Below are 23,566 nucleotides of genomic sequence, written 5' to 3' on the forward strand. Positions count from 1 at the left end.
ACAAAAAATTAGAAACTGAATTAAGTTCCAGAACCAGTTACATTATTACATTGAAGTAACGAGGTAAAGAGACAGCCTGAAATGTTGCCAAAAGAAACAATCCAGTTGAGAGACAGGCTGTTAAGGAATTGGTGCCAGGACACCAGTCTACAAGCCCACTGGAGAATGAATATGTACTTTGGTTGCTAACCTGAGCCACTATGTCCCACACTACCATTGTCACCCAGTCTAGCTAAATTAAAGCTAACATTACTAGTGGGTATACCCATGCTACACTCACACCTTCACTTGCAGTATACACAGTGAGTATCTCTACTCACCTTACGAGCTGAATCAGTAACACCACATGCACTACAGGTTGAACACTTGGGCAGTTTGGCACCCTGAGGACATGACTGGTGCTGAAACAGAGAATTTGCCAAACAAATGGTAGGTCAGTATTATCTAGCAGCACTATCAATACTCCCACTGCTTATTGGGCTCATAGAAGACATTTAGGGATAAATTAGAGATAAACACCATGGAACACTGAGAACCAGGACTGGTGGCTGTAAATGAATTTTATGGGACTGTGGGAAACTACCATACTCTTGATAAGTGGACATGCATCCAGCTAACTAAAATCATGCTGGACCACGGATGTTGCCAGACTAGAGAGGTTCAACCTGTATTTCCAATTCAGACCTTACATTACAAAAATTCCCTTCCCACAACAAACCTCATTAAGGAGCAAAGGATGTGGTGGAGGTAATTTGAAAGATTGCTAAACCTCAAAGAAAAATTAAATTTTGCATTTCTCTGGTGTACATACATGAGATTTGTGATGCTGTTCAGTAAACAGACTTAGAATGTCAACTTATTGCCATAACTATGTAGTCAATCAAAATGCAGCTTTTCATAATTTCTATTTAATTGTGAGAACTGAAGAGTCAGCATTTTCCATGAGGCTTACCATTGTAGCTGATTCCTAAATACTGACAATAAAACTGTGTAGATCTAAAAGGAGGAAGAAAGGGGGAGAGGGAGAGAAAAATGAGCCACTTCAATGAAAACTGTACTCATTCCTAACCACCAAAGATTAAAATAGAAGTTTTTTATTGGTGGAATAACAAAAGTGCTTTTCTTAAATATTTTTCAAAATACATTTGTACAACTTACAATAATATATCCAAAATAACTGTATATACAAAACATTACCTTGTTTAATGTATGTGCTTTTTTGAAAATTACAAAGCAACTTTTTTTTTTTTTTTTTTTTTTGGCAAAGTTCAACCTTAACAGAGATGATAATTTTAAAGGTTGGGTTAAGAAAATAGAACCTGAGGGCAAGTGACACTTAAGTCAATGACAAGCAAGAAATTCTCTATTTTTATTTTGTTAAATAAAATGTTTTAGTGATATTTTTCACATTACAAAAATAAGAGAAATTAAGAAAAAGATTTATGGACACTTTTTCCATCATACTAGAGAGCAGCTTTTAGTCTTTTCAGATAAGGGACTTGAGCCAAGAGTGCATGTCAAAAATGAATGCAGGTAAATACAGCAGTGCCCTACTGTGGCTTTTCTATGGGAAAAACATCTCTTAGCTGCTGTTGACATGGTTGACTTGGTTGGATCTGCGGTGGATTTCTTCCAGAAAACTCTCAAGCTGTTCTATCAGCATTCGTTTTTTAAACCTGAATGGAAAAGAAAGTATACAAATAATGTTGTTAATGTTAAACTCACAGTTAAAGAAATGGACATTTCAAAACCAGACTTAACTCTGAAAACTTTTCAGTGTCCACTGCATACATCAAAGGTTCACTGTATATGTACTGTTGTCTGTAGAAGTTCTGGCAAGTTAGCGCCATAGCACAATTATTTCTTCCGACTCTTTTCTCTGTGTATATATTCACGGACAGAAGTTTAATTAACAGAGTCAACATTACTCAGCGTTTCTCAGTGTTTTCTGGCATGCCTTTCCAGAAAATTGAAGCCAGAAAAACAAACTCAAAACTTAAAAACTAGAGAATACAGAATTAACATATATGCCAATGCGATTTTAAAGCTACACTCTGAGCAATTACCAAATACAGCTATAATACACACATTTCCATGCTGCCTTATCAGATGCTGTAGAATGCATGGGAAATAGGGCATGTGACCAACGAAGGACAGAACTGTACTGAAAAGGATCTGCCATTTCCATCCCCCTTCTCAGGGACAGAGCTGTGAGTTTGTGATACAGACCAAGCAACAAAGCATGTCTATTCTCAACTCCTCACCTTGGTCTAAAAACTTGTGTGCTTGGTGCATGTTCTAAGGCTTGGTCAACACTTCCAAGTTTAAAGCACTGCCGTTGGGAGAGAGTTCTCCCACAGCGCTGGGAGTGTGGTCTCCCACAGTACTGGGAGTGTGGTCGTAGTACCTGTAGGTACCAATGACATAGGGAAGGATAGGAGAGAGGTCCTGGAGGCCAAATTTAGGCTTCTAGGAAAATGATTGAAAACCATGACCTCAATGGTAGAGTTCTCTGAAAAGCTTCCAGTTCTATATGGAGGGCCAGGTAGAGAGGCAGAACTGCAAGGTCTCAATGTGTGAATGAGATAATGGTGCAAGGAAGAGGGGTTTACAATTATTAGGAACTAGGGAAACTTTTGGAAAAGAGGTGCCTATACAGGAAGAATGGACTTCACCTAAACCAAAATGGAACCAGATTGCTGGCACTTAAAATGTAAAGGCAGTAAAGCAGTATTTTACAAAAAAGGCTGGGGGAAAACTGACAGATGCAGAGGAATACATGGATCAGAGACACCCCTTGGGAGAGGTCTATTAATAGAGATTCGCTACGACCTAGTAAAGAAGAGAGGCTGGAAGATAAGATATGTAAAATCAGATGAGAAACAGTCAAATGAAAAAAGCCTAATTCAATCACATCAAGTAATAACAGACAGCTAAATAGGGACAAATTTTTAAAGTGCTTATATAGTAAGGCTAGAAGTCTAAATAATAAGATGGGTGAACAAGAGTGCCTCGTATTGAATGAGGATATTGATATAATAGGCATCACAGAAACTTGGTGGAATAAGGATAATCAATGGGACATAGTAATACCAGGTATAAAATACATCGGAAGGACAGAACAGGTCATACTGGTGGGGGAGTGGCAAAATATGCGAAAGAAAGCATATTGTCAAATGAAGTAAAATCTTAAATGAATCAAACTGTTCCACAGAATCTTTATGGATAGTAATTCCATGCTTTAATAATATGAATAAAGCTGTAGGGATATATTACTGAACCCTGACCAGGATAATGATAGTGACTGAAATGCGAAGGAAGATTAGAGAGGCTATAAAATTAAACTCCTCAATAATGAGGGGATTTCAAATATATTCATATTGAATGGACGCGTCACCTCAGGATGGGATGCAGAGATAAAGCTTATTGATTCCTTAAATAACTACTTCTTGGAGCAGTTGGTTCTGGAACCCACAAGAGGAGAGGCAATACTCCTCCTCATAACAAGAACTAGGATCACCAAATGAAATGAATAGGCAGTAAGTTTAAAACAAAAGGAAGCATTTCTTCACACAACACCGTCTGGAGAGCTCTTTGACCAGAGATGTGACGGCCAAGACTAACAGGGTCACAAAATCATGTGCTGAAGTGTCTCTAGCCTCTGGCTGCCAGAAGCTGGGAATGAGTAACATGAGATGGATCACTTGATCATTACTTGTTCTGTTCATTTCTTGTGAGGCATCTGGCGTTGATCACTGTCAGAAGACAGGATACTGGGCTAAACAGACAAATACAGTAAAACTCCGATGGTCCGGCATCTGACGGTCTGGCACTCCTGATGGTCCGGCACCATCAGGAACCCGGAAGTGCTCCGGGCAGCCGGACCATTGGAGCTGCTCTGCCCCCAGCTTCCCCGATTCAGCCGCTGCTAAAACTGACCAGCGCTGAATCCGGGAAGCAGGGGGCAGAACAGCTGGAGTGCTGCTGGGTAGGTCCAGTAGCGCTGCCCCTTGGGGCTGCGGGACCAACCCAGCAGAACCCCAGCTGTCCCGGATTCAGCCGCTGCTGAAATTGACCAGCGGCTGACTCCAGGAAGCCCGAGACAGAGCTGCTCTGCCCCAGCTTCCTGGAATCAGCCGCTGGTCAGTTTCAGCAGCAGCTGACTTGGGTACACCTGGGACAGAGCAGCTGGGGTGCTGCTGGGTTGGTCCCCGCAGCGCGGAGGTTTGGCGCTACCAGACCAACCCAGCAGCGCCCCAGCTGCTCTGTCCCAGGCGTCCCGATTCAGCCGCTGCTGAAACTGACCAGGGCTGACTCCAGGAAGCCCGGGGCAGAGCAGCTCTGCCTCTGGCTTTCTGGAGTCAACCGCTGATAAGTTTCAGCAGCAGCTGACTTGGGGACACCTGGGGCAGAGCAGCTGGGGTGCTGCTGGGTTGGTCCTGTAGCACCGCTCCTCGGCACTGTGGGACCAACCCAGCAGCCTTCCAGCTGCTCTGCCCCAGGCGTCCTGATTCAGCCGCTGCTGAAACTGACCAGGGCTGACTCCAGGAAGCCCGGGGCAGAGCAGCTCTGCCTCTGGCTTTCGGGAGTCAGCCGCTGATCAGTTTCTGCAGCGGCTGACTTGGGGACATCTGGGGCAGAGCAGCTGGGGTGCTGCAGGGTTGGTCCAGTAGCGCCGAGGAGCGGCGCTGCGGGACCAACCCGTCAGCACCCCAGCTGCTCTGCCCCAGGCGTCCCCAAGAGCAGCTGGGGTGCTGATGGGTTGGTCTCGCGGTGCCAAGGGTCGGCGCTACCGGACCAACCCGGCAGCACTCCAGCTGCTCTGCTGCAGGCGTCCCCGATTCAGCCGCTGCTGAAACTGACCAGCAGCGGCTGAATCGGGGACTCCTGGGGCAGAGCCGGACTATCAGAAGGGAGAGCTATGAGGGGGTCTGGGGTAGCATCCCCCCACCCCACCCCAGACCCCTCATAGCCCCCCCTTCTGCTAGTCCGGCATATCTGATAATCCGGCACCCCCTGGGTCCTAAAGGTGCCGGATTATCAGAAGTTTACTGTAGTCTGACCAGGGATGTAAATAACTATTTACACAATTAACTTGTAAGATGACTAAAATTAAAATATTTAACCAGTTAACCTTTGGCCAGGGTCTTGCTCAGCCGTCCCAGCTACCCACCCGGGATGAGTTGGAGAGCCTATGGCACCACTTGCTGGCCCAACACGGGTGTGGCCCTACTTACTGCCCCCCACATGGCCAGCTAGACTCAGCCAGGGCTGCTCATGCCTGCCAGCATTGGCCGTCCAGTTATCTGGTAAGCATTCTGGTAAGCCAAATGCTTACTGGGTAAGTAGTTAACTGGTTAATCTTTTACATCCCATGTCTGACCTAGAGTGGCAGTTCTTGTAATTGCTAATGGGAAGCAGGGAACAGTGAATCACAGAAGCATGGAAAGAAGCATAATCAAAGTTTTAAGTATTACATGAGACTAATAGACAGGAAGGGGAAGTCAAACCCCCTCTAAAGCAAGGAAGCATCCAGTAATACCTCCCTACCAAATGATGCCTTTGCAAAGATGGGAATCAATTCTGCTAATCTTCAGATGAGACTCAAAACACTTTTTCCTCCAAATGTACCGAGTGACTTCTGTGAATAGCTTTCCAGATGTCTAGCATGCCAATTGGTGCAGGATTTTAATACCTTGCTTGCAGCAACTGAGAGGCCCTAAGGCCTTAGCATTCTGAATACAGTGAGATGAACAGGGTTCAAGTGGCTTGTGTATTCTTGAGATTCATCAGAATTACCTGTATGCCACAATCTTCCAAAGGAGGAATAAAGGTTAGAACAAAACAATCTTAGAACTACATCTCTGAGACTAAAGAAGAAGGAACTTCCCTTAAACACAAAGGTGTCTGGAGCTTTAATAACAACCTTTTTCTCATATCAACCATGATGGGGTTCTTGTATAAAAGAAAGGCAACATTGTGCTGGGCCCAGTGCAAACAAAGAAGCAATCCCTGTCCCAGAGCTTTGTTTCCTCTTGCACCAGAAACCAAAGTTTGACCAGATCTATCACTGAAATTTCCTTTTTGATTTCTGTCTGGATACCAAAATGTATCAGAAACTAATGAAGAATCTATATTAAACTACATTTCATTTCCAATAGTCAAGTAGTTAACTGTAGATGTTCTTAGCTCAGACAAAGGAGTCTTGTGCTTCAAGAGGCCCAGTTCTTACTAGCTGTACAGTGAGGGATCCTTGGTACTTGCAAGTCCAAGGTGCCTTTTGGGCTAGCAGAGAAGGGGGACTTCAATTCTCCCTTTTCCTCCTGTCTGTTGCCTTTATGTTAACTGTTCTGAGAGGTAGCAGATTCTTTTCTGTCCAGAACATTATTTCCACTGTCCTGGAGAAGCTTTGTCCTCCAATTACTTCCTGGTTTTGGAAGTAAGCACTTTTACTTCAATTATGAACCAATCTCTGTGAAGCAACAACTTTTCCAGTGACGAAAATAAATTGGCCGCTACATTTTCTTGTACCTTCTTCTGACATGGTACTGGCCTCTGTCACATGCCAACATTCAGGGCAGGTGTTGGCTTGGACACACCACTGATAAAGCTAAGGGAGTTAAAAGGATGTATACTCTAAACCAGTGGTTCCCAACCTTTTGGGGCTGCTGGGCACCCACGAGCGGGGCCACTCTTGCGCTGGGCACCCACGAGCGGGGCCACTCTTGCGCTGGGCACCCATGAGCGGAGCCACTCATACGCCGCGTGCCTGGGGCCAGCGCTGCTCCTGTGAAGTGTGCCCAGGGGCAGGGCCGCCCATACACTGCGCTCCCAGGGCTGGCACAGCCCATGCTCTGAGCGCCCGGGGCTGCCCATGTGCTACATGCCCGGGGCTGGCGCTGCCCCTGTGCCAAGAGCCCGGGGCGGGGCCGGCCCCAATCACTTGGCGGGCGCACAGAAATGGCCCGGCAGGTGCTATGGTGCCCGCGGGCACCGCGTTGGGGACCACTGCTCTAAACTCTTTAAAAATGTGTCTTTCAACTATGCTTCCCTACCTGATAAATTTGCTTCCAAGGGTCTAGTATAAAAATTGGATTTGCTTTCAGCACGTATGTACTTACCTGCTCAAAAAGGGACATTCAGATGTGAGCTGAGAATGACACTTAACTTTGCATTGTATCAGGTATGCAGTTCCTTGTCCTTTAAAGGAAATTCTGCAGGCACATTCTGAATAACCTACTAAATGGGATGAAGCCAATGCACTGAATCAGAAACCCTAGCTTTTGGGCACAACTAGCTATGGATGACCACTACCAGGAAGTCACTGACACAATGAAGTTTTTAACTTTGCCAATTTTTATTATGAGGTTAAAATTGTGACCATTAGGTAAGCAATTCTCTGCACTGGGTTGAAAATCTGCTCTTGATTTTGAACTGATGAGTACTGTTTCCAGCAGCTGCTCAATTATGAATGTCTCTTTTTCCCCCCACAGCCAGCACACTGATGTTGATTAGGTTGATAATCTGCAACCTGTGCCTATCTGTGACTAAGACTGGATGCAGGCAGTGGATCAGAAGGAAGAGTCTTGTATAGGAATTTCAAATTCTCATACACAAATGCTCTCTTTGTCATACTGAGGATTTTATTAGCTTGGAGGATATTCTATCAATTTATCCTTAGAAGTTTGTGCTTCAGAATTTTTGCTCTGCTGGAGAAAGAGTCCATTCCTGTATAGCAACAAATGTATTGCTATGCTGGCACTGAAATGAGGGTTGACATTTCTCTGCATTCTCAGCTACTAATTTCTCTGAACAGCTTCTCACCTGTATCTGTTTAGGATAGTGGTCACCAAACCAGTAGATCAGGATCTACTGCTAGATCCTGGAATCTTTGACAGGTGACCCTGACAGATTTGACTGGGAGGCTCCAGTGCAAGCACTTCATCTGCACCTCTCAGCACTGCTGTGCTGCTCCTGCCCTCTATGTTGGAGATGCCTCCTCCCCCCCCCCCAGCCCAGGGAGCCTCCTGCTTGTTGCGCAGGGCAGATGAAGAAAAGGACAGTGTGCGCTAATGTCAGGGTGACCTTCCCCCACCCTGTACCCCATCTCCACAGAGCAGATGGGGGCAAAGATGGAGAGTTTGCTGGCTGCTTTTGGGAGTGGTGCAGGGCCAGGGTAGGGGTGAGCCTGCCTTAGCCCCCTGCACCACCACCCAGAAGCCACCTGGGGTAAGTGGTGCCCAGCTGGAACCCGCATTACAAACCCAGCCCCAGTCCTGAACCCCTCCTGCACCTCAACTCCCTACCCCAGGCTCAGCTCAGAACTCTTCCCACACTCTGAATCCTTTAGCCCATGAGCAGTGCCTGCATCCCGTCCCTGAACTCTAACCCTCTGCCCCCAGGCTGATAAAAATGAGTGAGGATGGTGGAGGAAGGAGGGATGGAGTGAGTGGGGCGGAGCCTCAGAGAAGGGATAGGGAGTTGGCAGGGCAAGGTTGTTTAAGTCTGAAGTAGATCCTGGATTGCACTTAAATTCAAAAAGTGATCTCATGCTTAAAAAGGTTGGAGACCACTGGTTTAGGATGACTGATGGTTTGCCACAGTTTCCTTGTAGCTACTATGAGAAGCCACTGGTCTTCACACAATGTCGTATCAGAGGTTTGATCAAGTGTAATAGGGTGCACTCACTGCTTGTGAGTGCCCCCGATTGCATGTGCCTCCACTCTGTGGTAGCTCTTTGGTGACTCAGCCCTCCATCCAAGTCATATGCAATCTGTATGTGAAATAAACCCAAAGCAAATCCCTACAGGAGTACAATCCCAACAGGGGCCTCTCTCAGGGTATGTCTATGCTATGGGACAAGGTCGAATTAAGATACGCAACTCAGCTAAATTGACTGCATAGCTGAAGTCCAAGTAGCTCAACTTTTAGTGCTGTCCAAGAACACTCTCCCTTGAACTTCCCTTACTCCTCATGAAATGAGGGTTACAGGAGTCGGAGTAAGAAGTCCTCCATCTCAACATTATTTAGAAATAACACTGCTGTGTAGACATAGCCTCAGTACCCTCTGTAGTGTCTGCTCTGCAATAGAGTGATGCCCCAGACCTCTTTCCCTGGAGGCAAAGTCTTCACCCTCTCCTGGCCTTTTTGTCCCCCAGCTTTTCAGCTGGATCAGCTCCCCCTGAAATGCCTCACTGTCCTGGCCAATTCCCTGAGCGGGCCTGCCCTCTACTCTGGGTCCTGGCCACGGAACCCTGTACATAGCAGATGTCTGCAACATCATTTTAAATAACTGCATTTCTGCAATAATTTCTTGGTCCATTTCCCCATGGCTGCAGCACATTCTTTACCCTTCAGGGTTTTGTCCCAGTAAAGTCTAGCAGCTAACCTAGAGCAGATCTGCTTTCCTCTAGCTCTAGCAAGGAGCTAAACACCCTCTGGCCAGGCAGCTCTTCTTATGCTAGGCTGCTAGGTCCTGATTGGCTGTTCCCTCACACAGCCACTCTCGATTGCTGTTTTCTGGGGCAGGGTGTGGCAGTACCACAAGGCCTCCAGCTGGGGGCTTCTAGGCCTAGCCTTCCCCATCACATCAGGACAAAACTAGAGATGTTTCATTCCAAGCAAGGTCACACCTAGAACATGTAGCACTTCCATGACACCAACAAGGCTTCCCTTACTAAAATATTATGAAAAATTGTTGGTCTGAACAGATATTGCTGAGGGGTTGTTCAGTGTCTTTTAGAAGCAAGAACCCTTCTGAAAGCAAGACCATCTAACTAGTGGAGGTCTTCTATAAAAAACTGTTTAAAAATGTTTTTATATATTTTAGTTTAACATTTGCAAGCCACTGGCATCCTGACCTGCAAAGTCCTGCATTTTTGGGGGGGAGAAGGTGCTTGATGGCACACAGGTGGTATTTGCGCATGCTATTTACGGGGCAGATAACATACTGTTCATCTTGGCCTGAGGACTGCTCAGAGGAAGGCTATTGGTAAAAATAACTTAATTTGATTGTGTAATTAACCTGCTAAACATCCCTACAAGTCTGAAAGGTTGCCTGCCTGTGCCTGTTCCTCCAGTCTGGCTAGCACCCAAGAAGTGATCCAGTACCATTCACAGCTTTAACAGTAAATCAGGAGTTGTTTTGAACATTGGAGGAGATTTCTCATTTATAGTTTCATGGTGTGTCTGGTCTGGTCAGTCAGCCTGCAATGCTCCTTAATTAGAGTTTAATGTGGAGCCAGCCTCTGAAACGGGAGTGGTAGAAAGAGACCCATTCCTGCCTTTCAGACTCAGAGCTCGTTTCTGTCTGAAGAGCAGAAGTCACAACTCCCATTCTGCTGATACCTGAAATCCGAGCCCCTTTTCCTGGGGGATCAAGGAGCCCTGGGCTGAAAGTGAAACAGTTACAATTTCCATTACACTGCAGCCTGAGGGAGGACTTCACATGGTACAGCAGTAACAACCTATTCTACATGCTTGGGGAAGGCTTAGAGTGCTTAATATGAGCATTGAGAAATCATCTACAAGAAGAGAAAACCCTCAAACATACTCCTTCAGGGCAAGAAGGAAAAGGGGCAGGGGTCTAACCCTGATTTTCATTCCACTTATTTAATACCAAATGCCATCTTGCAAAGGTAGTATCTACTTTTGCCTTTTTGAGGTCCAGAGGTCTAAGGTTTATGAGACTTCCTCTACAGCATCGTAAAAATCCCCTGGTTCATGCAAGGAGGAAGGGGAGCGTCGCTGAAGCACTGCTTCCTTCATCTGGGAGTTTCAGACCCACTTCAGCACTGACTTTAGCAAAGCTTTTGATATGGTCTCCCACATAATTCTTGCCAGCAAGTTCAGGAAGTATGGACTGTAAGATGGATAGAAAGCCGGCTAGATTGTCGGACTCAAAAGGTAGTGATCAATAGCTTGACATCTGGTTGGCGGTCGATTTCAAGTGCCCCAAGGATCAGTTCTAGTGCCGGTTTTCTTCAACATCTTTATTAATTACCTGGATGAAGGGATGGATTGCACCCTCAACAAGTTTGCGGATGACACTAAGCTAGGGGCACAGGTAGATACAATGGAGGGTAGGGATAGGGTCCAGAGAGACCTAGACAAACTGGAGGATTGGGCCAAAAGAAATCTGATGAGGTTCAATAAGGACAAGTGCAGAGTCCTGAACTTGGGACGAAAGAATCCAAGCATTGTTACAGGCTGGTGACTGACTGGCTAAGCAGGAGTTCAGCCAAAAAGGACCTGGGGATTACAGTAGAGGAAAAGCTGGATGTGAGTCCACAGGGTGCCCTTGTAGCCAAAAAGGCTAATGGCATATTAGGGTGCATTAGAAGGAGCATTGCCAGCAGATCTAGAGAAGTGATTATTCCCCTTTATTTGGCACTGGTGAGGCTATATCTGGAGTTTTGCATCCAATTCTAGGGCCCTCATTACAGATAGGATGCGGATACATTGGTGAGGGTGTAGCGGAGGACAACCAAAATGATTAGGGGGCTGGAGACCATGACCTACAAGGAGAGGCTGAGGGATTTGGGCTTATTTAGTCTGCAAAAGAGAAGAGTAAGGGGGAGATTTGATAGCAGCCTTTAACTACCTCAAGGAAGGTTCCAAAGAGGATGGAGAGCGACTGTTCTCCATAGTGACAGATGGCCTCAAGTTGCAGTGGTGGAGGTTTAGGTTGGATATTAGGAAAAACTATTTCAGTAGGAGGGTAGTGAAGCACTGGAATGGGTTACCTAGGGAGGAGGTGGAATCTCCACTCCTAAAGGTTTTTAAGTCCCAGCTTGACTAAGTCCTGGCTGGGATGATTTAGTTAAGGTTGGTTCTGCTTTGGGCAGGGGGCTGGACCTGATGACCTCCTGGGGTCTCTTCACCTCTATGATTCTATAAACTAATGCCTGCAAGAAATCTAACACCCACAGAATTGGCATAAGTTCATTGTATTGGGGAAGTGAGGACGCAAACACCATGCATAGGCCTCCATACACCTTATGAGCTGGAGCACACCTCTGAAAGGGGATTCAAGACAGATGGCACAGCAAAGCATTGGAGGCTAGAGGAGTTGTGTTCCTTGAACTATTTCCATGGTTATTGGAAATTGGGAGGAGTGTATCTACATCCTATCTACAATACACACAAGGATCAAGATTTTGCTCACTACTCAACAAAGCTCTCTAACCTCTGACTAAGGAAATGTGGATTTAGCTTCTTCTGGACAAAGTCAACATGAGGAGTAAAAGGACATCTTTCTGGAGCAAGATCTCAAAGTATATAAGCTCAGATCCTGAGCAAGAATAAGATAGCATGCCAGCGTGCAGATGACTACACAATTAACCGATAAATATCAGTTCCCGTGGACCTGCCTTCCTCCCTGCCGACAGAAGTTGCTCTGCAGCCCATGGAACAGCCTGTGCCCACAGGAGCGTGGGCCTGCTGCGGAGAAAGGCTGCTCTGTGGCAGTAGGCCCTGTACGCGGGAGGTCCGAACTCCCTCGGGACAGAGGCTGCTCTGTGGCAGAAGCCTCTGTCCGTGGGGAGCAAGGACCTCTTGTGGACAGGGGCTGCTGCCACCTGGTCTGTGTGGGGAGCTGTTTTTTAAACTGGCTCCCCTCCCCCATTGGCTTCCACCTGTCACCCTGCGCTGCTGCCTTTGTATCAGGGGTTCCTTGGAAGCGGGGCCAGGAGCACACTGGCTGCCAGCCCCGCCTCCAAGGACTATCCAATAGTTGTGTAACTGCTAAGATTTCATGCTGTTATATGAATATTCAATTACATTATATCTAACACATCTACTATAAGATGGTACAGCTCCACTGTTGTCAATGGGTTTATGTTGATTTACATCATCAAATAATTTGACCCACAATCTTATGATACAGTGGCTCTCAACCTTTCCAAACAGATGACTGTATCCTTCTTCCAGGAGTCTGATTTGTCTTATGTACCACCAAGTTATACCTTACTTAAAAACTACTTGCTTATATAATCAGACATTAAAAAACTACAGAAATGTTATAGCACACTTATGGAAAAATTACTCTCTCACTTTTACCATATAATCATAAAGTAAGTTAACTGGAATATAAATATTGTCCTTACATTTCAATGTATAGCATATAGAGCAGTAAAACAAGTAACTGTCTGTATGAAGTTTTAGTTTTTACTGACTTTGCTGCAGCTTCTTACATAGCCTGTTGTAAAACTAGGCAAATATCTAAACAACTTAATGTAACCTGCTGGGTGAGAACCACTGTTAAGAACAGCTTTAAATCTTTATTGAAGCTTATGTTTAAAAACATTTACATAGTACGCAGATTGAGTCAGTTTCTGTGCATCTCGGTGTCATGCTTGTATGATCTAAAATTAAAAGTTTCACCTAACAAGTCACATGATACATATAGTACATAATCAGCACTTTCCCAGATTTAGATTTGCAAGTTTAAAAGTACAGGTTAGGTATTAGTGAACAAGTATTTGGGTACATCATTCACAGAAAGTTTTACAGAGCGTTAGTTGTGGATAGCAGATAAGTTAATGAATGAAGACTGAGTCTCATTCCATCAATATTTGGGGTAGGCTGTATGTCGGAAAATACCATTTGTCAAGGAAGTATTTGGGCTATTTCCTTGTCTGTGTTTATACATAGGCCTTTGAGATGGGAAGCACACTCAAATTTGTCCTTAAGTAGTACAATACTCCACACTGAGGAATAGGACTGATTCTCCTCCATTTTGCACCATTCTTCTCCATTTAAGGCTTATCTACACAGACTTACTGCTCAACAAGCCAGGGTATAAATATTCAATGCACCAGGTTGCTGCACAGTAACTAGCTGATTGATACTGTATACTATGGAATTTTTTCAAACAGCAGTAAGTCAAAGTGTAATTGCCACCAGGTAGATTTGAACCTGGGATCTCTGAAGTGAAGTATAGGAGCCTCTACCCTCTGAGCTAAAAGCCAGCTGGCTCCCAGGTGCTACTGCAGAGGTCTCTTGATCTTAACTGTTGCTGTGGTCTAGGTACCCCTTGCATTGCTCAGTAACCACACTAGATGTGTGGGTTACATAAGCACACTACAGAAGTTTTAGTGTATGCTAGACAGGTCCACATGTCAAGTTAGTATGCAGAAAGCTAGTGCCCTGGACAATCACACCCTAGCTTGCTAGATTTATATGGATTTATCTACTTCCTGTTTCTAACACCTTCAGTCATTTCCAAGATATTAAATTGAAAAATGGTGGCAAAGAGCTGAGTTTGTGCAAGTATAAAGGCTTAAACTCCCCCCCACCCCAAAGAACCAATAGATCAGAATGAACTAGAACAGAAGAGATTTCCTTAGGGCTTTTTGCCTGTACTTTGAAACATTTGAGTAGTAACATGAATGCTGGTAACAAATATGTGGGTCTCAATGCAACATATATACTAGGTACATACACACACCTCTATTTACATACAATACATTGGTAGAATTTGACAAGATTTATAATAACTACATACCTTGAGGCTTCTTTAATAACATTTTGTAAAAATATTAGTCGTGTTTGTAAACTGCCTTGTACATGCTTCAGCAAAAAGAAGATTCTTTCATATTCTTAAAAAATAAAGCAAAAAAAGTTTATTATTAGGTGAAACCAAAATATGTCTGCTGCAACACCCTGTTTTATGAGCATAATTCCAAGCTACATCCCGGTTTTTGTACAGGTTAACTAAGGGTACTGTGTTTGTATTAAGTAGGCAAGTATACACATAGCTTACTTACCTGTAACTGGAGGTTCTTTGAAATGTATGATCCCTGTCCGCACACCACATGTAGGGTTCCTGAGTTCAGAATTTTTTTGCAAGCAGTGTCCTTTGTCCAGCACATGTACCACAGCTCTCCTTCCGCTCTGAATAGAGAGCATAAGAAGTGGTGCAGGCAGACACCTCTCCATTTTCCCATTCTTATTACAATTCAAACAATCCACTGAAGAGGTGACTGAGGATGGGTAGTGAATACGAAAAGGGACCACACATCTCAAATAACTCCCATTACAGGTAAGCAACCTCCATTTCTTTTTTGAGTGATAGTCTCTATGTATATATTCCACATGTGGGTGCTTAACAAGCAGTAGTCAGACAGTGGTTAGATGCAAGAATGCAGCAGCACCAGCCGACTGTAGTACTACTGTCTTCACAGCTGTTGCTGCAGATAACAACTGGACCAGAACTTAATATCTCATTAAGATATGCAAAGAGCACCAAGTAGCTGTCCTAGGAATCTCTAGGAGGGGTATGTGATGTAGACAGCGTAGCTTGCCCTCTAGTGGACATAGGTACTGGAACTAGGGGTGATGCTGCACCCCCAGGCTTGAAGTGGTTTTCATTATACACAAGGTCAATGGCTCTTATACAACCCCACTATATAAACTGTTCCAGAAACCCTGCTACGGAATGAGCCCTGACAACCTCTCCTTCAAAGGAGACTATAAGTTGACTGATAAAAGGGTAATGCAAACAAGCCAAGATCTATTTTGAAAGTCTCTGGACCAATATAACTTGATCCCTTGAATGCTCTGCAATGGAAAAATAGTTTAGGTATTTTTCCAATATCCTTTTTTTTCTTTGATAAGATAATACCCTTTAGATGTGTACAGAATGCAACTCTTAAGGGATGTAAAAATTTGTTTAAAAATATAACTGTATGACCACCAAAATTAATAGCAGTTACATGGGCTGCAGGCTCTACAGTAAAAAGTTTAAATAAACTCTATATTGCAGAGAAGTCTCCCCAGGAGCAGAGCTCTGTAGCTAGCTAGCTCCCCAGAAATGGGGACCCAGCGTGTAACCTGTGGCTGGGGAGCTGAACCTGCCTCGGACAGAAGCTGCTCTGGCAGACCTCACAGGGCTAGAGCAGCATCCTGTTTGGGGAGGACAGGGAGCTCATTAAGGATGAGCAGGGCTCGACAAATCAGTGAATCTACTCGCCAGTGGTGAGTAGATTTCAGCCGGTCGCCCCGTTCACCGGCAGTGCGCGCATGAGCACACGGGTCTGGCGCATGCACAGTGCAGGGCTGGTGAGTAGATTTCACCACGGTTTGTCAAACCCTGAGGATGAGGCTTACTGATTAACTGGTTGACCCAAGTGTTCTCAAACTTCATGATTCTGCAACCCCCCTCTAAGTTGCTCGCAACCCTCCATGGGGTCGGGACCCACAGTTTGACAAATGCAGAGTTAACCATTTACATCCCTATTCTCTCACTTTATCTAAGGCAAGCAATTTTAATTAGATTACCCAGATTGTGTAAACTTGGAAATTACTTCAGGAATAAATCTAGAGCAGAGTTGAAATGATACCTTTTTTAAAAAATAAAGTTTGTAGCAGATACATGTGCTCCCAGTTCACTGATTCTTCTAGCTGATGGCTATTAGAAAGACCAACTTCATGGACAGCTAGGCTACAGTGCATGTGACAAGAGGCTCAAAAAAGAGGGAAGGTTAGTGAATGACAATAAAACAAAATTGGGGTCCCCTGAGTTACTTTCAATCATTGGTGAAGTTTGTATCTGAGAGTTCCCTTCAGAAATTTAGTTATGATAGGATGAGTGAATCTTCTGTAAAACTTGTGGTATCAGTTGGATAGGACGGAAAGCATACCTCAAATGAGCCTTTCATGGTATTTACAAAGCATGTCCCATCAAGCCCGTAGCCAGCACTGCTCTGAAACAGTACTGAGCAAGCTTCCTGTTGTCCTGTGAGGTAAAAAAATCCCAGGCCAGTTATTGGGCAAAGTTATCATCAAGAACCAAGCTATGAATCGCCTTTTTTGTGATTTCTGGAAAAAATGTCTTTTCAGGCAGTCTGCTAAAGAGTTTTGCATGCCTGGTTAATATGCTGCTGACAGTGTTATGCTATGACTGATGCCTCCTGGGATGAGGTTTACCTGGGAGATTGACAAATGCCTTTGATGTCGACTACGGAGTGTCCAGACTACCGCTCTGAGCTGACAAACAGCTCATCGGCTCAGTGCGGCAGCCATTTAAATGTAAATGGAGTGGCGATTATTTAAATCGCCGCTTCATTTTCCTATGCCGGGTAGCCTAATCTACATGTCTCTGTCGCCAGAGGCATGTAGTCTAGATGTACCCTCAGAAAGGATGACTACCTCTCGGTACAGACACAGATCTCATTCCCTTTGTTCATGTTTATATAATACTGTTGTCACATTGTCAAAAACTGTTTGTCTAGACTGGATGAGTGGGAGTAAAGCATCAGACTTGATGGATCATCTGGAGTGGTCATAAGTAACACATATTTTGAATTTTTGCAGGGTCCACCTGTCTTCTGCCACATGATGGCCCATAGGAGCACCCCATCTCAAGAAAGAAGCATCCATAATGGCTGCCTTAGGAGTCCTACTGAGGAAAGGAATCCTCACCTGAATGTTCTCTAGTGTTGTCCACCCGATGGAAGAGTCTAAAACTTTGGGCAGAATTCTCGTGTTGCCCTTCTCTGATTGTATACAGAAGCCAGTCCCAGAGGCAGTAAAGCTGAAGCCTGGCAAACAGTGTCAAGTGTACAGAAGGGGACAAGGCAAGTGCTGACTGATATCCTGTGTTTGATAGAAAACTCATGAACGATCATATTGGATCAGATCAATGCTCCATCCAGCCCACTATCCTGTCTTCCAATAGCAGCCAATGCCAGATGCTTCAGAGAAAATGAACAGAAAGGAGAAGACTCTGAATTAGTCATGTTCTTAACTAAACAGGAATCTCCTGTAGGTGGGTGGGTAGATGTCTGTGAAAATATCTCGTATTGAGAGATATGACCCATGTATCCTCTTCTAACAAAGGAATTACAGATGCCTAAGATATGTGGAATTTTAGTTTTTACATGAACCTGTTCAGTTGTCTCAGATTGAGAACTAGCTTCCATCCTTCAACCTTCTTAGGGATCAAGAAGTAAGGGGAATAGAATCCCGTCCCTTAAGGCTGCAGTGCAACCCTTTCTATGGCTCCCCTTGAGGACAAGGAAGTTCACCTGCTATTACAGAATCTCCTTGTGAAACTGGTCCTTGAAAAAATCTGGGAAAGGTGCCTGGGTAGGAGGTACAAGAAAAATTAACAGACGACCACCCTGAATAGTCTTTAATACCCATTTGTCTGTAGTTAGGGCTTCCAGTTTTTTGGAAAATTTGGATAAGGCAGCCTCTGAATATCAGAGGAGGTGAACGAAGCAGCATCAATAAAGGCATATGGATTCTCTCAAAAGAAACTCTTCAGTAGGGTATTACAGCATAAAAGTGATGGTGTGTACTATAGAGACTAGGATCCTGGGTCTATAAACTTCAGTCTCTTGTGTGGTGGTCCCTGAGGATGTTGGTGGTAAAACAACTGAGGTGGCAGCCTTGCCCCATACCCATGTCAATGGTGTTTTCTCTTAGGGGCAGGAGAATAAATGCTCAGCAAGTAAAGTATTGTGCTTGAGTCTGAGGGAATGAAAAGACTCATCTGCCTTTTTGTGAAACAAGTGGATAGTACTGAAGGGCAGATCTTGGAAGGTACTCTGCACCTCTCTAGGAACATCAGAGGAATATAACCCGACAAGACTTTTTCCATAATACAGCTGTAAACTATTCCCTTAGATGCAATATTTGCTGCACACAATGCAGCTTGGAGGGAAGCTTTGGCCACCAATCTGCCCTCATTCACTAAGGCCTGGAATTAGGCCCTCTTCAAGGAGCTTGTCCTTAAATTCCAAAAAATTATAGTAAAAATAATGTTTGGCTAAGAAGGCCTGATCATTTGAGACACTGAAATGGATGATGTAGAAGAAACCATTCTCCCTAGAAGGTTGAATCACTTGTATCTCCTTTCAGAAGGAGTAGTCTTTGGAGGCTGTTGCTTGGGCTGCTCTGTAGCTGCCTAAATCACCAAAGAATTCAGTGGTGGATGAGAGAACAAAAACTTACCCTTAGATGGAACAAAGTAGTGTTTCTCAGCCCTGTTAAGGGTGTGAGTACAAGAAGCAGCAACATGCCAAACTAGCTCTGCTGAGTCCATGATGACTTCATTTATGATGGTGGCCACTAATCAGGGACTATAAGGCTGCAGAATTTTTAAAAAAAATACACAAACTCCTGAACTTCCTCAATCTGAATCTATAGCTCTGCAGCCACCCTGGACATGAAGTCTTGATATTATTTCAAGTCATCTGGCAGATACAGAGAAAACAAAGAAATTGCCTCATCCAGTGAAGATGACAAGACTGCTCCAAGAACCTCACAAATATCTGATCCTCCTCACTCTCCCATTCCAAATCGTCCAAAACAGCCAGTTGCGGGTGTCCAGGTGATGGCAAACAGGATGCCTGCACCAATCTTGAGTGTCCAGGATAGGGATCCCAGAGTCCTCACAGTAAGATGGATCAACTGGCAGAGGACTGTCCCCCTTTCTGTAGCATAGGATATCACCTATTTCTTTGCCTGCTGTATTCTGGTCCTCCATTTACTGCTGCACAGACTCATCCAAGGAAAAAGCCCAATCCCTTTTCTTATGCTGAACCATTCCAATAGCTGTGCCTCAACAGGTTAGGCTTTTCCTCTATCAACATCCCACAATGGAGATGGAATCAATAATAGGGATGGATGAGATAAGTAAGGGCATCATAGGTCTCTGATCACCCCAAAGTACAAAAAGAATCCATTGGCAGAGCTGTCAAAATTGTAGCTTCCGTCATCACTGTGGCAGTTGGGTTCCTCTGGGGTCTTATTGTTACGGGTATCGCATCAGCTCTAGAAATGGAAGGAAGCATCAGAAGCTCTTTATCCTGAGCCTTCACCATCAGATCCTTCTAAGCACAAGGAGAGCTATGGCACACATGCAAGCCAATGGATAATGCTCGTAAAAATTCCAGACTCAAGCTCATGGTGTACATGCTTATTACACATAAGGAACATACACAAGGACCATCACTCAAAGAAAAATTAATTGTTATTTGTCAACTTTAATATTAAAACCCAAACGTACTAAACCCAGGATACTGTCAAAGAAGGTAAGCACAAACTCTGACACTTGTATGGTGACGAATATAAACACAGAGGGCTATAAGTCCTATTCCACACACCCACTTAGGAAAGCATGAAAAAATATATTTTCAAATTTTCTAAAGAGTCCTTATAAACTTTGCATTGAAAGGATTTCCTTGTAAATTCTCCTAGTACACATTGTGTTTCTCTTTTATTTTTACCTCTGCTATTAATCACAGATCTCTCTATTTCTTTCATGATTTAGTATCTTTCAAAATAAAATGATCTAGTTTAAATATTTCAACTGAGTCTAGTTACATCTCCAATAATCTGGATATAAAGATAGTGGTTTAGATTTCTTATACTTACTTCTTCCTGGCTTTCTAATCTCCTTCATAATTTGTGCTTTTAGTTCTATATTAACCTCTCTCTCACTTCTGGAAAGCATCACTTTTTTCCCTTTGTTTGGCGAAGATGCTGCCAAGTTTTCTTGAGCACTTTGCTCTTCACCACACGACTCATGATTTTGCATAAATTCATCAACATTAAGGTTATTAGTTCCTAAATGTTCATGGCCTAAATCCTCTGAATGAGTTGTAGGTCGGTCCAATGGACTGAATGGAGAAGACAACACTGAAAATTCAGAATCCATAGCATTTGGAAAAACATCTGATGAAAGTGGGTCTGCAACATGATTCTCAATCACATCATCCGCTGCAATCTCGTTATTGGCTTCTGAAGCTGAAAAATAAAAACTATGAAGAGACAAACTGGCAAACATGTATTAGAAACAATCAAAATTATCTATGATTTGGTACAAGTATCTTGTCTTGTGTGAACATGTTCAGCAGCTAGGTTTAGGAGAAGGTAAGATATTTCTGCAACATCGGGGCATCACAACACGATATTGGTACAGAACACCTGGAATGTGTATTGATGGCGATCTAGCAATACACGGAGGCATTCATCACGAGAAAAAGGGAAGACCTATATGGACTAACAACAAAGCCAGAAGTCAAATGAACAGAAGATAAAAAGTGTTTCTGTGAGGAATTACTTACCTCATCCCATTAGGATTAACTGATAACATTAGTTTTAGTTCAGAAGGGATGGCTCAAAGACCTATGCAACACACAGGCTCCTCATTAAAGGAATAAAGTTCACTGTTCAACAGAGTGAAGCTCACCAAGTACAAGCGTATGTGTTGCAATATTTTGAAATGATGCAGATTAAAGAGATTCTATTCACTAATATATCAATATCAGTGAGACCCACCTAACAGGATATACCAGCCTTTTTCCTTTACTTTATTTGTTGTATTAAAAGACAAGAGGGGCAACAAACTTTTTGTACTGGGAAAGGGCCTAAACTTTATTAGAAGGCATATCCCAGTACGTCTGACTATATCTAGTTATTCAATTGTAATTTGTCCTAGAGTCAATTCTCACAAAAAGGCAGTTACTCACGTGTGCAGTACTGGGTTCTTTGAGATGGTTGTCCCTGTGCGTGCTCCACTTTAGGTATCTGAGTGCCTCTGCTCAGAGATTTATGGTAGTCTGAACATGCAGGGCAGCTGGAAAATGCCGTTACAAGTGGCTATCCCACATGCTCAACCAACCAACCCCTCAGTTCCTTTCCTGCTGCAGAGGATCAACAAGAAACTCCAAAGCAGCGGGGAGAGAGAGAGAGAGAGAAAGAAAGACAGCCACTTTCCTGTGCCTAGTGCGGAGATCGTGGACGAGGTCCACGATGTCCGCACTAGCCCAGGAAGGTGCCCGCCTCTTGCAGTCCAGGGCAAGCTCCCGGGAGCCGCCAGCCTGGTCCCGGGAAGAGGGGGTAGGCTGGGGGACATCGGATGGGTGGCTCTGTGCCGTGCCAGGTGCAGGGTCTGCTGGCTGGGTGCTGGCAGGCTTGCACCTGGCACAGGCACCGTAGCCAGCCCGTGCCCCTTTAAGGGGTCCGGGGCCGGGAGGGGGGCATAGAGTTTCCCTGGTGTTGGCCAGAGTGGCCACCAGGGAAACCTGGGGAGGGCTAGCCTCCCACTAGTTCGAATTAAGGGGCTACACACCCCTTAATTCGAACTAGCTAGTTCGAACTAGGCTTAATCCTCGTAAAATGAGGTTTACCTAGTTCGAACTAAGCGCTCCGCTAGTTCGATTCAAATTCGAACTAGCGGAGCACTAGTGTAGCACCTATTAAAGTTAGTTCGAACTAACGTCCGTTAGTTCGAACTAACTTTGTAGTGTAGACATACCCTGAGTGTGTCAGAGACTGAAATGGACAGTCTACAGGTTAAACACCTTTTAAAGCCTGAGGAACCAGGCATGACCAAGAGGTCTTCCAATAACTCTAGAAGTGAGCAAGGAAAAAAGAAAGGCTTTTTGGAGGGTGAGAGAAAGAAAGGAATATGAGGTGCTCCGGAATGCTAAAGTAAAATAAAATCTAGATAAGCCCCCAAAATAGTTTTTCTGAGGGCACTGCTGGTGTCTGAATTTCTCGTTCGTTTGTTCTGCAAAATAGGGCAGCCCTGTCAAAGGGAAGGTCCTGGTTGGAATGCTGGGCTTCTGGAGATTACCCTACTAAGAGGGACCACCGTACCACCCTTCACATAGAAATTGTAGATGCTACGCAATGTGCTGCTGAGTCCACCACATCAGAAGCCACTTGCAGTGCTGCCCTAGGTGTTGAGGCTCCCTCACCTCCTCTTCAGGGGCTTGTGGAAATTTGGAATAGACTCATGGCCTTTTGTGGGGATAAAATATTTCCTTCCCCTCCTTTTTTAAATGAGGAGAAGGGAAGAAAGAGTTTACCACAGAACTCTGTCAATCTTGGCCACTCCATCATGCAGCAGTAGGACTACCCTGGCAAGCATCTATCAAAGGACTCCAAATAGGGAGTTAGAGGCCTCCTCCATTTCCTCTGCCTGGAGTTCCAGGTTAGCAGCCACCCTCTTTAAGTCATCCTTGTGGGTTTTATCATCTTGAAGGTACCACTGAAGGGGGCAAGGGATGTGCCACAATAGCCTCATCTGCGGATGCGGTGGCTCAGACCAACTGCTCTTCCTCTGCTGCTGGGGGCTGAGCACCCCCACCTCTTCTTCCACTTGAGGAGTAACTGGCCTGAGGTGGTACAGTGACAATGATTGAGACAGAGGTAGGGAAACTAATTCTAATGCAGTGCTGACAGAGCAGACTGCGCCCAAGGTTCACAACATGGAGCCCGTGGTTTTTTCTGTTCAGTACCGAGAGTTGCAAGACAACACAGACCTTAAAGAACATGGAGACTAGCTAGATCAGTGTCAGCTGCTCAAGGGCAGTCTTGAGACCTGCTCTGTTGTGGCTGCGATTGGGCACTGAGAAATTGGTGCCTAGTGCTGGGAAGTCGAGCAGGACCTGTAGTCTTGATTCAAATAGTTCTGTGCCAGTCAATAACTGCAGCATAGGAAGTGGTGCTGAGCTTGCAGGGATCCATCCTAGAATGACTCACATGCAGGGAGTGACTAGCTCCAGCGTGCCTTGGCTGCCATAGCCTTCATAGGTTTATGCCTAGA

The 23,566-nt window shown here is 44.6% G+C and overlaps 1 protein-coding gene across 5 annotated transcripts in view; it reads right to left on the bottom strand.

Annotated features, from left to right (window-relative positions):
- Positions 1–1,078: 1,078 nt before the first annotated feature.
- The window catches only part of INTS6 (integrator complex subunit 6), a 110,570-nt gene continuing 88,082 nt past the window's right edge, over positions 1,079–23,566 (bottom strand). For 4 of the 5 annotated variants that reach the window (XM_075919091.1, XM_075919093.1, XM_075919089.1 and 1 more), the window contains 3 exons: positions 20,386–20,757; positions 14,507–14,600; positions 1,079–1,676 (listed from right to left, as the gene is read on the bottom strand). In XM_075919091.1, coding sequence (XP_075775206.1) covers positions 1,583–1,676; positions 14,507–14,600; positions 20,386–20,757 — 560 coding nt within the window. In that variant the 3' untranslated portion in view covers positions 1,079–1,582. Of the gene's footprint in view, positions 1,677–1,761; positions 1,880–14,506; positions 14,601–20,385; positions 20,758–23,566 lie in introns of all 5 variants that reach the window. The other variant, XR_012900687.1, reaches the window with a different exon arrangement.

The sequence above is a fragment of the Pelodiscus sinensis genome, chromosome 1, assembly GCF_049634645.1.
Source record: "Pelodiscus sinensis isolate JC-2024 chromosome 1, ASM4963464v1, whole genome shotgun sequence".
In the NCBI taxonomy this organism is placed as follows: Eukaryota; Metazoa; Chordata; order Testudines; family Trionychidae; genus Pelodiscus; species Pelodiscus sinensis.